Source organism: Haliaeetus leucocephalus, unplaced genomic scaffold (assembly GCF_000737465.1).
Source record: "Haliaeetus leucocephalus isolate CR32 unplaced genomic scaffold, Haliaeetus_leucocephalus-4.0 Scaffold273, whole genome shotgun sequence".
Classification (NCBI taxonomy): domain Eukaryota; kingdom Metazoa; phylum Chordata; class Aves; order Accipitriformes; family Accipitridae; genus Haliaeetus; species Haliaeetus leucocephalus.
The window spans coordinates 403091-414190 of NW_010972709.1; the positions used below are offsets into that span (position 1 = coordinate 403091).

Consider the following 11100-nt stretch of genomic DNA (forward strand, 5'->3'; position numbering starts at 1 on the left):
TGCCAGGAAGTGGCAGGGGGGGGCTTCCCAGCCCTCCCCAGTCTTTCCACAGTGCCTAGCCCTGTTCCACTTCAGAGGGTGTCTTGCCTTCCTCTGGCTGAGCTGCTGTCCCCTCCGCAGGTGGCAGTGGTGAAGCCAGGTGATTCAGGAGAGGCGCAGGCCCCCTGTGAGCCACACGCACAGGAGGAGGGGGCAGAGACTGAGGAGCAGCAGCAGAAGTTGGTGACGCTGCACATGGCAGAGCCTGGGGAGACGTTGGTGCAGGAGGCTTATGAGGAAGCGACCTTGGGTGGCTCAGAACTACAGCAGATCACTATCCCCTTTGGCGGGGCGACAGAGTACAGCATCATCACACCCATCAGTGAGGAGATTCAGGCTCCAGGCACGCTGTACAGGTCAGCTGTATGGGAGGAGTGGGGAGATTTCTGACCTCAAATGAGGAGGCTTTAGTGGTGAGGTGGACGAGGCAGATCCTCCCTGACCCTGTCCTCTCCAGCAGTGAAGAGGAGAGCCCTGCAGAGACCTCCCATGCGGTTGTGGTGAGTGAAGCTGTGATGACAGAGGAGGCTCTGAAGGAGCATAACAATCACTATATCATGTCGTCCGGCATTCCAGGGAGCCAGTTCCATCACATTGAGGTAAGTAGCTGAGCTTTCTCCCCGTCTCGGGCAGCAGTGTGAGCAGGTGTGATTGGGTGTTTCTCTCTCAGCCCCTCAGCGGGGACGCTGCCTTTCCCTCGCCTGTGGAGGGCCAGGAGGCACAGCCTGCCAGCGTCAAGTGGCCCCTGGTGCAGTGTGTCACCAGGCAGCTCCAGAAGGACTCGTCTTTATCCCCAGCCTCCGAGGGACAGGAAATCTCATCCCCAAAGGTCAAGTGGCCTGCGCTCCAAGGCATGGCCAAGAAGCTCTCATGCAAGGTTTCCACAGCCAAGAAGCTCTCGTGCAAGATTTCCACAGCCAAAAAGTTTTCATGCAAGATTTGCACAGCCATGTTCACAGGGAGAGCAGAAATGGAGAGTCACAAGAGAGCCCACATTGGGCCCAGCACCTTCAAGTGTCCTGACTGTCCATTCACTGCAGCCCTCTGGCCGGAGGTTCGGGTAGGTTCCCTGGCACAGAGCAGCCCTGGGAACAAGACGTTTGGAGAAACGGAGGCTTTCTGACCCTGCGCTTCTCCTTCTGCCCCCAGAGCCACATGGTGCAGCATGCCAGCCTTCGGCCACACAAGTGCACCCACTGCAGCTTTGCCTCCAAGAACAAGAAGGACCTGCGCAGGCACATGCTGACACACACCAACGAGAAACCCTTTGCCTGCCAGATCTGTGGGCAGAGGTGAGTGAAGCTTGCTAGGTTGTGGCTGCTTCGAGAGATCCTGTAGAGCTCTTCAAGGCTCAAGAGGAGATAGGATGTTGGCAAAGAGCTGGCTGTGCTGGCCCTACCCCAGGAACAGTCCCCTGTTAGAGGGAACTCTGCCCTTGAGAACGGTTCCTGCTGCAGGTGGACCCAGCTTTGTCTCCAAGGAACTTCTGCATGGGGAGATTCAGTACTTGGGCCTGACGGGGATGTTTTGGGAGCGGGGATGAGCCATGTTCTAGGATGTGCTTATGGTGCTCATGGCCTTGGTCTCTGCAGAGAGCACAGAGGCCCTGCACTGCCCGTGGTGAACTCCACCTCACTCTGTTCCTTCTGTAGGTTCAACCGTAATGGGCACCTCAAGTTCCACATGCAGCGTTTGCACAGCTCGGAGGGGAAAAGGCCAGGGGGGCCTGCAGCTGCTGCCCAGCAGACCATCATCCTGAACAGTGATGAGGACACACTGGCCACCCTGCAGAGTAAGATGTGTCCTTGTGACTAGGGGTGGTCTGTGGGTTTCCTGTGGCCAGAGCCCTGTGCGGGGATTCACCCAGCTTGGGGGCTGAGCAGGGCTGAGATGGGTCAGGGCCAGGAGATTCCTGCTGAAGATTAGGATTGCCAACGGTGGCAGGACTTGGTAGGTCCAAAGATAAGGGGACTGGGTGAAGGGAGCTCTCCTGATGAGGTGCTGACTGTTGTGGTTCTGTGCAGAACTAGGGGTCCAGTGTTTGCTCCAAGCAGGTCCCAATAGATCAGTACGTTGCAGGAGCAGTGGTGCTGTGAGCAGCTCATGGCTGAAATGGGAAGCGGAATTCACAGTCTGATGTGGAGGTTGTGTTTTGCCCGAAGTGACCTTTGGTTTCCTTCATGTTGGGAGAGTTTGGTTTAGTTTCTGACTTTCTGTGAGCAGAGCTAAGAGACTGTCCTGTGCTCTTTGTTGGGGTGGGCACCTGGCAGGGGCTGGCCGCAGCCCCAGCAGTATCCTCATTGGCTTTCTCTGCATTCCAGCGGCTCTGCAGTCCGGCCAGGCAGTGCTGGCTCCTGAGCGGCTGCAGCAGGCTCTGGGGCAGGAGCACATCATCGTCGCACAGGAGCAGAGCGTCACGAGCCAGGTGAGTTGGGCCCATCGGTCTCATCCTCCCACCCTGTGTGGCCGCTCCCCACGAGTTGCGTGGGTTCCCTCCTCTCGGAGGGCTTGTGGTCAGGCCCACCCCCACTGACAGCACTGGGCGCTTGCTGACCTGCAGGAGGAGGCTACTTACATCCAGGAGATCACAACTGCCGACGGACAGACAGTACAGCACTTAGTGACCTCTGACAACCAGGTGAGGGAGAAGCATCTCCCAAGAACCAAAAGATTCTGTGCAGCTGGAGCAGGAAGAGCTGGGGGCAGTGGGGAGAGGCGGGTGGAAACAGGCACAGAAGCCAGACAAGAACCAGCCCTGTTGTGGTGTAGGGGATGGGCAGCGGTGATGTTTTTGGGTCTGAATCCCTGTGTTTGCAGGTTCAGTACATCATTGCCCAGGATGGTGTACAGCACTTGCTTCCCCATGAGTATGTTGTTGTCCCGGAAGGACATCACATCCAGGTAAGCTTCAGGCTGTCTGCTCCCTTTGCATGGTGGATGGGGCTCATGAGGGTGCTGTGTGTGGGGCTGGGCCTCCTGCGCCCTGTGGCTTGCTCTGTTCAAGTCACAGCTTTGTTCAGGGGCAGGGACGCCCACTAGCCCTGACACAGCCTCACTGTGGCTCTTGTCCCCAGGTACAGGATGGTCAGATCACCCACATCCAGTATGAGCAGGGCAGCCAGTTCCTCCAGGAGCCGCAGGTAAGGGGCCAGACACAGTGGCTGGAGCTGACGGGACTGCCATGAGACGGGCTCTGAGCAAATGGGTGGAGATGGAGGGAGGGAGGGATGTGAAATAGAAGGTACATGCAGGTTGGTGATTTGCTGCAGCAACTGTGGCCAGAGCAGCACTCCAGGAGGGACCCTGCCCCTCCCAGACTCTCCTGTTCTCTCCTCCCTGCAGATCCAGTACATGCCTGTCTCACCTGAGCAGCAGCTTGTCACCCAGGCACAGCTGGAGGCAGCTGCACACTCGGCAGTCTCAGGTAGGACCAGGGCCCCGGGGCTGAGCTTTGGCGTAGCTCTGGCAGTCCTGTCTCCCTCCGGGTCTCGGGGTGCCAGTCCTGCTGGGCAGTTTGCGATGCCTGTTAGCAGCCACTGAGATACCGTGGTCTCAGCCCAGCTCTGCCTGCAGAGGCTGCTCGTTTGCTGTAGCCAGCAGGGCAGCCGCGCAGCAGTCCTTGGCAGAAGGTCTGGGGTTGGTGAGGCTAGGTTGCCACCTTGCTGCCTGCCTCCCTGTAATTCTGGGAAGCGGCCAGCCTTGGTGTCTGAGGGGAGATCTTTGCTGGTCCCAGCACATCCATTCTGGAATAGTATCAGCTCCCTTCCCCCAGAGATGAGTTGCTTTGCTGGGAGGTGCAGCAGCTTCCACAGGGTGGAGACACCCTGACGTGTGTTTGCAGAGTTAACGGGAGCTAAGCTCCCTGCTGAAGCCCCGCACAAGGCGTGGTGGCCCTTGTGCTCTTGTACTCCTGCCCATACTCTCTGCCTGTTCCCCACGGAGGGGGGCCCTGGGCAGCCGCCTGCTCTCTCCCGCCCTTGGATGCGAGGAGACACTGACCCCCCTCTCCTCTGCAGCAGTGGCTGATGCTGCGATGGCCCAGGCGCAGGGCGTGTTCACCGCCGAGGCGACGGCTGAGCAGATCCAGCAGCTGCAGCAGGGGATCCACTACGATGTCATCACGCTGGCGGACTAGCACCGGGGCCGGGCCCGGCTGGCGCTGGGACACACTTGCTGAGCAGGACAGCTGTACCAGGCAGGAGCCTCCTCAGCCAGCAGTTGCCTTATTGCTTCGGGGCTACGAGGGACGTGTCTGAGCGTGCCACAGCCGGGGCATGCTGCCGCTTGGCCACGTGCCACGAGGGTCCTGCGCATCCTCTCCGGCACAGGCAGCTGTCTCCAGCAGAGACTGCGCCGCAGCCGAGGCGCTGAGGCAGGCTGCACGGTGGCAGCGCTCTCATGTGGATGGTCTCTTTGCCTGTTGCACTTGATGGTCTGAAATCCCTTTTCCTGAATCATGTCTGTGTGGGCCAAACTCGGATCGACGTCTGCCTACCATGCAAGGATCCTGGGAGAGAGTGCAGCCGCACAGTACGGTACGAGAGGTGTGTGTGCAGCCGCAGCCACGCGCTCCCCGCTCCGCAGCTGTGGGGTGTGCGGTCCTGGCGTGAGGGCAGCCGTCCCTCCCTTGGCTTCTCCGGCCTGCGGGCAGGCAGCAGTAGGGCTTTGGACTGGAGGAACCCAGGGTAGGAAGAAGCATGGGTGGAAGATGTTTTATTTTTCTTCTGAAGAGGGATGGACTCTGGAGTTGGTTTGTAGGTGGTTGCGGGAGGGGATCGATTCTGACATTCTCAAGCTTTGACTATGCTTATGAATAAAAAGGGATTGAAACCTGCATATGCGTCTGCCTGCAGCGTCTGTAGTCCTACCCCCAGCCAGCTGGGCTGGGCAGGCCCAGCCTTCCCGCTGCCTCCTCTGGGACTGGGCCGCAGGGATCCCAGAGCCTGGCACTGGGGCCGGGCAGGTTGCTGCCAGCAGATGCGGCTGCCCTCTGCTATTGGCTTCCTCCTGCCCGAGTGACCTTGACTCCTGGGAAGTGGGCCGGGCAGCTGGTACAACTGTGGGCTTGGGGCTGGAGTCATGAAATTAATCGAGTGGTAAACAGCCTAAATCCCATGTAACTCTGTCCCAAACTACACACGCTGCCCCTCCCTGAGCGGATTGTCTGGAAGTATTTACATGTGATTATAACAGCTAATCTCAGAGTTTTAGTTCTATGCTTTTGCATTAAACTGATTATCCGCGGAGGGGAAAAAGACCTAGAACCACCCAACTCCAGCAAGAGCTTCTGTGAGGCCGGAGCCCTGTAGCTGTGGGACTGGTGCAGTGTGATCACTGGGCTCTCAGCCGCACTCCCCATCCGGCACATGCAAGGGACGGGGACGGCACTGGACCTTGTGCTGTGAACGCAGAGCCTGCTCTGCCCAAAATGACAGCAGCAGCCTTCCGGCCCCGGCTGATGGGGGTACCCACCGGCTCCAGGGAGCCCACTGCTTGTCCCCTGCCTCAGGGTTGCAGGTAGCAGCCTGCCTGGGCACCGGGGCTGCTGTGGACTGGACCCCTTGACCTGCCTAGCTGGGGGCGCGGGGAGTGGGTGGCCCCACACTCCCCCTGGGCAAGCAGCATCGGCTGCAGTTGGTCGTGGCTCTGTCCTGGCTGTGGCTGTATCCCGCTGCCTTCACGTCTGCCTGCCGCCTTGTCCATGCCCAGTTGTGCCAGCGTGCGGCTGTGCTTGTCTGGCCGTGGCTCGGTCAGCATCCAGCTGTGTCCATCCGCCACATCGATGGCTGGCCATGGCCCTCCCTCTCCAGCTGTGCCGCGCAGGGTTAAGGCACACCGCAGCAATCCGCAGGCGCTTTCCTAGATTACTGCCCCATTATCTAATAAAGCGGATCTGCGGTGCTGCCGCGGCACTGATTAGGGCTCAGGAGTCCTGTGGGGACAAGGTTACGGGGCTGCTGCAGGGTCATGGCCAGGGCTGGTGCTGTCCAGCCCTGCCATCCCCTCCTGGCTGGCGGCTTCCACGCCTGGGGCTGCCAAGAGCACGGGACCAACCCGAGGTGGGGATGCGTTTGGGATGGATGGGACCAGAGCTCCTGGCCGCTGCACATGGGGAGCTCCGGGTGCTGCTGCGGCTCTGGCCATGGGGCACAGTGGGGCTGTGGGAGCTCGGGGCCCCTCAGCACTGGCACCTTGGCCTTGGGACCTTCTGCTATCACTGGGGACCTGCAGGGAGCCTGGAGATGCGGCAGGGCTCATTAGCACCAGTGACCTTCCCCTTCCCGTCCCCGGCCAGCGCTAAGCGGGTTTGTTACATATTTAATATCTTGAGAGCGTTATTAGTCAGTATTTAATGATGGATACAACCTGTGGGATAATCCCAGTCTGAGCGGGAGGCAGAGCGGCAGGAGCCAGGCGGCTCAGGGGGTCGTGGGCTCTCGGGTCCCCTTGTGCAGCTGCCCACCACTGCCCTGCCTGCCCCTGCTCTGTCAGCAGGCAGGAATGCCCCCATGCCTGCAGGGCTGAGTGCCCACCCAGGCAAAGGGTCCCTGGGGCTGCGGGGCCCCTTCCCCTTCATCCCTCTGGAGCGGCGGCACTGGGGCTTGGGCGAGGACCTGGCCAAGCAGGAGGAGGAGCAGACTCCGGGGCAGCACCTCACACGGCTCAAGCCCTGCTGGGCCGTGCAAAGGTTTTCCTGCTGGCCTCTGGCCCTATGACCCGGCCTGCTGTGGCATGGGGGGCTCTGCTGACCCCTGCCCTGGGGCCAAGGACGGGGACTGACGGCTCTTGGCACTGCAATAAAGCCCCGGCTGTGCTGTGTCCCATGCGTGTCCCCATGTGCGCTGCGTCCCTGTGGCCATGGGGCTCACATGGGCCCCCGTGCACCAGCCCCCGGTGCCACTGCACCCCATCCCTGTGGGCTGTGCTGGGGCCAAGTAGGGTTGGGGGGCCGGCGGGGGGTCCTGGTGTGGGGTCCTGGCCACATCCTGGCTGGTGGTGGGCAGGCGGGGAGGATGCTCCCCGCCCGACACTAGCTGGGGAGGGGGAGGTATCAGCTGCCCCAGATCCCTGCTGCCACTCTCGTGGGTGCTAATACCCCCTAATCAGCTGTCAGTCACCACGGACCCCGGCAGCTATAAAACACCCGGGAGCAGCTCCCCGGCTCCTCTCCCTGCAGCATGGCAGCTCCTCAGGGCGAGGGGAGTCCAGGCCGAGAGCCGGGGGGCTGCGGGGTGCCGTGGGGGGCCCTGCAGGGCCCCCCCGAAGCCCTACTGCCCTGCCCCTGCCCATGCCCCTGCCCCGTGCTGGCCGGCTACAGCCTGCTGCCGCCCCCCCTAAGCTTCCTGGCGCCCTCGGTAAGTGCCACACGGCAGCTCTTGGGGGCTGGGACGTGGGATCCCCCCCTCCTGGGACCGGGCTGGGGCTGTGTGGGGTGGTTCGGGTCGGGGCTGGGGAGCTGCTGTCCTGGGTCCCCTGCACTCCCCCAACATCCCCCTGCACCCTCCTGCACCTCGGCCGTTTGGAGTGCGCGGTGCCAGGCACGGGAGAGGGCAAGGATGGGCAGGACCCAGCTCTGCCCCCTCCCATGCCATGCACGAAGGGCTGAGCCCCCATATCCCCCAGCCCCTCTCCTCTGGCTGCAGGTGCCCCTCACCCAGTCCTGCCCTGATATCCCTCTGCCCCCTCCAGGTCTCGCCAGCCTACGAGGTGCCGCTGGGGCTGCCCGCGGAGCCAGGGCGGGTGAAGGCAGCTGCGCGGGAGAGCACCGGAGCGCTGAAGGCCTGGCTGGCACGGCACCCCAGGAACCCCTACCCCAGCAAGGGGGAGAAGGTGATGCTGGCTGTGGTCAGCCGGATGAGCCTCACCCAAGTCTCCACGTGGTTTGCCAATGCCCGCCGGCGCCTCAAGAAGGAGAATAAGGCTGGCTGGGCACTGCGCGGTGCCTCGGACGGCGAGGACAGCGAGGGCGAGGGCACCCTGCCAAGTGCCCCACCTGGCCCCAGCCCCATGCAGGATGGGTGCGGGGGCAGCCCCGAGCAGGGTTCAGGCCCTGGGCAGGGCAAGCAGCCCCAAAAACCCAAGATCTGGAGCGTGGCGGCGATGCTGGCATCTGCCCCCGGTGAGACCGGGTGCGCCCCAGGGGTGCCGGCGGTGCTGGAGCAGGGGTAGGGCTGGGGCTGTCATGCTCTGACCCCAGGGGTCAGGTGGGGGCTGTGGCTGTGGGGAGGGGACAGCCCCATGGCTGGGCAGGGCAGGACAGATGGCCTCGGGATCCGGCAGCTGTCCGGACAAGGAGAGCAGGAGGTGTGGGCAGGGAGGGACATGAAGCACTAATAAATGTGACTGTCTTGGGCCTCCTGGTGTTGCCTGTCTGCGGGGGGAATGCCAGGGGGGATGCTGGCGTGGATGCAGTGGTGCCAGCGGGGATGCTGTCAGGGATGCAGGCATCTGCACTGCCAGTGTTGCTGCAGGCAGCTCCACCACCCCCAGGGAGCAGGGCAGAGCCTGCCCCAAGCCCCTCGGGCTGCCCCTTGCCCAGCCCCATCTGCCCGACGACAACATGCCCGTGCCGCCCAAAGCGGGACCCTCCTGCACACCCGGCCAGGCTGCGGGGGTTCACTGGCCCCACCACCAGCTGTGGTCCCCAAGGGGGATCCCCCTGTTCGGCAGAGGAAAAGCTGCAGCATTTCCAGGTGATTCGGTTCCTTCTTGACACCTCCTCCCCTTTCCCCTCCCTGGACATCCACGGTCATGTGTGGGGTGGGCTCACATGTGGGGTGCAGGGCTGGGATGGTCGTCACAGCGCTGTGCCATGGGGTGGCACGGGGAGGGACACGGACACGCATTGACCGGGACCCGCAGGAGGACATCGCACACGAGGGCTGTGGGAAGGAGCAGCAGCGCCCATCCGCTCGCTGAACAGGACATCGGCTGCCAGGTCTGGGCTCAGACCTGCTGGGCTCCCCCCAACCCCCCGGGGTCGGGCTCCTGCAAGTGGCTCTGCACAGCCCCAGGGTGACAAGCGGGGCCAGGGGAGCTGGCTGGGGAGGGGAGAGCGGACCAGGAGTCCCAGGAATGCAGGGACACGGGGCAGAGCTGTATGCTGGTTTTTAATGTTCTAAGAACTAGGAAACAGAAATCAAAAATAGACTTTGCTCTTCTTGATAAAAGTAATAAAATGGTTAGCGGTGTTAAATTAATCCTTACAAAACAAAACCCAAGGAGGTTAAATAAAGCCCGGAGGCTCCGCGTAAAAACCACAACGACTACAAAACAGCTGCAAAGACGTCTTTACACACCAAAGAAACTCCTCTTCTCCGCTCCTCCCCTATACACAGCGTCGGCAAACACGGGACTCACACATGTGGGAAAGAAACACGGATGCGATGGGAGCAGCCCTGCAAGGAGCATGGGCGCCACGGACAGAACTATTTACACTATGGACACGGAGCTGTGCTGGTGCCAGTCCAGCTGCAGGAGCCCCCGGGCTCTGCCTGTCATTCTCCTGCCAGCGCCAGGCTGCGGCCAGCTGCCGGGGCCCCTCCAGCCACAGCGCTTAGGCACCGAGCACTCGTGCTTCCTTAGTTGGGATTAGTGTCCCAGTTGCTGTTTTGCTCTCTGCCCAGCTCCTGCTCTTTCTCTGCTCCGGAGGAGGAGGAGGACGAGGAGCTAAGGGTCTGTCCTGAATGCTTGTAGGCTGCAACAAGCTCCTGCAGCCGCTCCAGCGTGGGCTCCCACTTGGCAAAGCCCGCACTGTTCTGCAAGGGAAGGCAACATGCGCTGAGCATCTCCCCGTGGTCCAGGCAGACCTCCACGCCGTGGGTCAGCTGTGGGTCGGGGAACACCCATACCCAAGGGACAACGCTCCAAGGTGCCCAAGCCTTCCTGGCGGGCACAGGGCTCAGCCATGCAGGGTCAGGAGTGGGGGAACCCGAAGACCTCCCGGCACAGACACTGGCAGAGGCTGTAGATGATGCAGAGGAGGAGGGTGGAGGGCACGAGGCTGACCAGGACGATGCCCAGGCTGTGGTGCTCAATGAGCAGGAGGTAGATGCCGAAGGGCAGGGAGCTGAAGTAGAGGAGGCAGAGGACGCCCAGGATGAAGCGGGGGACGGCTCGCCACCCCCAAGAGCGGCACTTGTGCCCGGGGCCGTGGCAGGCCAGCGCGCCCAGGCTGGTGGGACGGTACAGCCGCACCACCTCCAGCCCGCCCAGGCCCTCCGGCGGGGCCACGTCCTCCGGCACCTCCAGGATGGTGACGACCAGGCAGTCGGGGCCGGGCGCGGGCTCCAGCACGCTGGGGCAGAGGAGAACCTCGGGGGACCGGGGGGGACCCCGCTTCTTGGCCCGCTCACGGCCCGTCAGCAGTGCCAGCGCCTCGCCGTCGTCCTGCAGCTGCTGCACGTCCCCACCGGGCACCGGGCTGTGCCGGCGGCAGAAGGGGCAGCGGAGCTGGCGGGGGGACGCATCCCCCAGCGCCACCATCTTGCGCAGGCACTTGGCACAGAGGCGGTGGCCGCAGCGGAGCAGCTTGGGTCTGCGGGCGCGGGCGTCGTAGCGGCTGTAGCAGATCTTGCACTCCAGCTCGGGGGCCGCGAGTGCCATCGGCTGAGGCCCCCGCTCTCCGTCCTGCTGGGCCATGCTCCTGGAGGGCTGGCTGGGGGCTCTCCGGGCTGGGGGGGGAGTGGGAAGCCGCCGTGAGCGAGGGCTCGGGGGGCAGGTTCCCGGGCCTTGCTGCACCCCACGGGCCGGGGCCGGCTCAGCCCCCCTGGGGCTCCGTGGCAGAGCGGGGCACCGGCAGCAGCCCCCTCCCCGGGCGGGCCCGGTTGTGCCCACCGGCTGGTGCCCGCCAGCGCTGGGACTCGCCCCCATCCCGGCGTCCGTGTCTGGGTGGGAGGGAGACAGCTTTCCCAACGGGACCGGCTGCAGGGTGGGGGCCCACGTCCCGGGCGCAGCTTGTCCCTCCCCCGTGCGTGGAGGTTCCCCGGGGCATCGGGGCAGGGCTGCCTCCGGACACCGGGCTCTGCCGGCTTCAGGGACCCCCTGCCCTGCAATCCCCCC

The 11100-nt window shown here is 63.2% G+C and overlaps 3 protein-coding genes across 4 annotated transcripts in view; 2 read left to right on the forward strand and 1 right to left on the reverse strand.

Annotated features, from left to right (window-relative positions):
• ZNF335 (zinc finger protein 335) overlaps positions 1–5206 on the forward strand; it is a 10863-nt gene extending 5657 nt beyond the window's left edge. For both annotated transcript variants that reach the window (XM_010569353.1, XM_010569354.1), the window contains exons 17-27: positions 121–395; positions 497–638; positions 710–1099; positions 1189–1331; positions 1692–1831; positions 2361–2464; positions 2600–2677; positions 2857–2940; positions 3114–3179; positions 3382–3463; positions 4056–5206. In XM_010569353.1, coding sequence (XP_010567655.1) covers positions 121–395; positions 497–638; positions 710–1099; positions 1189–1331; positions 1692–1831; positions 2361–2464; positions 2600–2677; positions 2857–2940; positions 3114–3179; positions 3382–3463; positions 4056–4174 — 1623 coding nt within the window. In that variant the 3' untranslated portion in view covers positions 4175–5206. The remainder of the gene's footprint in view (positions 1–120; positions 396–496; positions 639–709; positions 1100–1188; positions 1332–1691; positions 1832–2360; positions 2465–2599; positions 2678–2856; positions 2941–3113; positions 3180–3381; positions 3464–4055) is intronic.
• Positions 4420–8208, forward strand: LOC104833150 (iroquois-class homeodomain protein IRX-1-like). The gene is made up of 2 exons (XM_010569725.1): positions 4420–4569; positions 7729–8208. Exons 1-2 carry the CDS (start codon positions 4438–4440, stop codon positions 8206–8208), a joined length of 612 nt encoding a protein of 203 aa, XP_010568027.1. The 5' UTR covers positions 4420–4437.
• A 1746-nt stretch (positions 8209–9954) lies between these two features.
• LOC104833151 (E3 ubiquitin-protein ligase RNF182-like) lies at positions 9955–10680 on the reverse strand. Its single transcript, XM_010569726.1, has one exon. It carries the CDS (start codon positions 10678–10680, stop codon positions 9955–9957), a length of 726 nt encoding a protein of 241 aa, XP_010568028.1.
• Between the last annotated feature and the right edge of the window lie 420 nt (positions 10681–11100).

Excerpts from the sequence above, each read along its gene's own strand:
- LOC104833151 (XM_010569726.1), bottom strand. The coding sequence starts at position 10,680 with ATGGCCCAGCAGGACGGAGAGCGGGGGCCTCAGCCGATGGCACTCGCG.
- LOC104833150 (XM_010569725.1), top strand. The coding sequence starts at position 4,438 with ATGTGGATGGTCTCTTTGCCTGTTGCACTTGATGGTCTGAAATCCCTT. Across the intron at positions 4,570-7,728 it reads GGAGAGAGTGCAGCCGCACA|GTCTCGCCAGCCTACGAGGT; the intron begins GTACGGTACGAG and ends TGCCCCCTCCAG.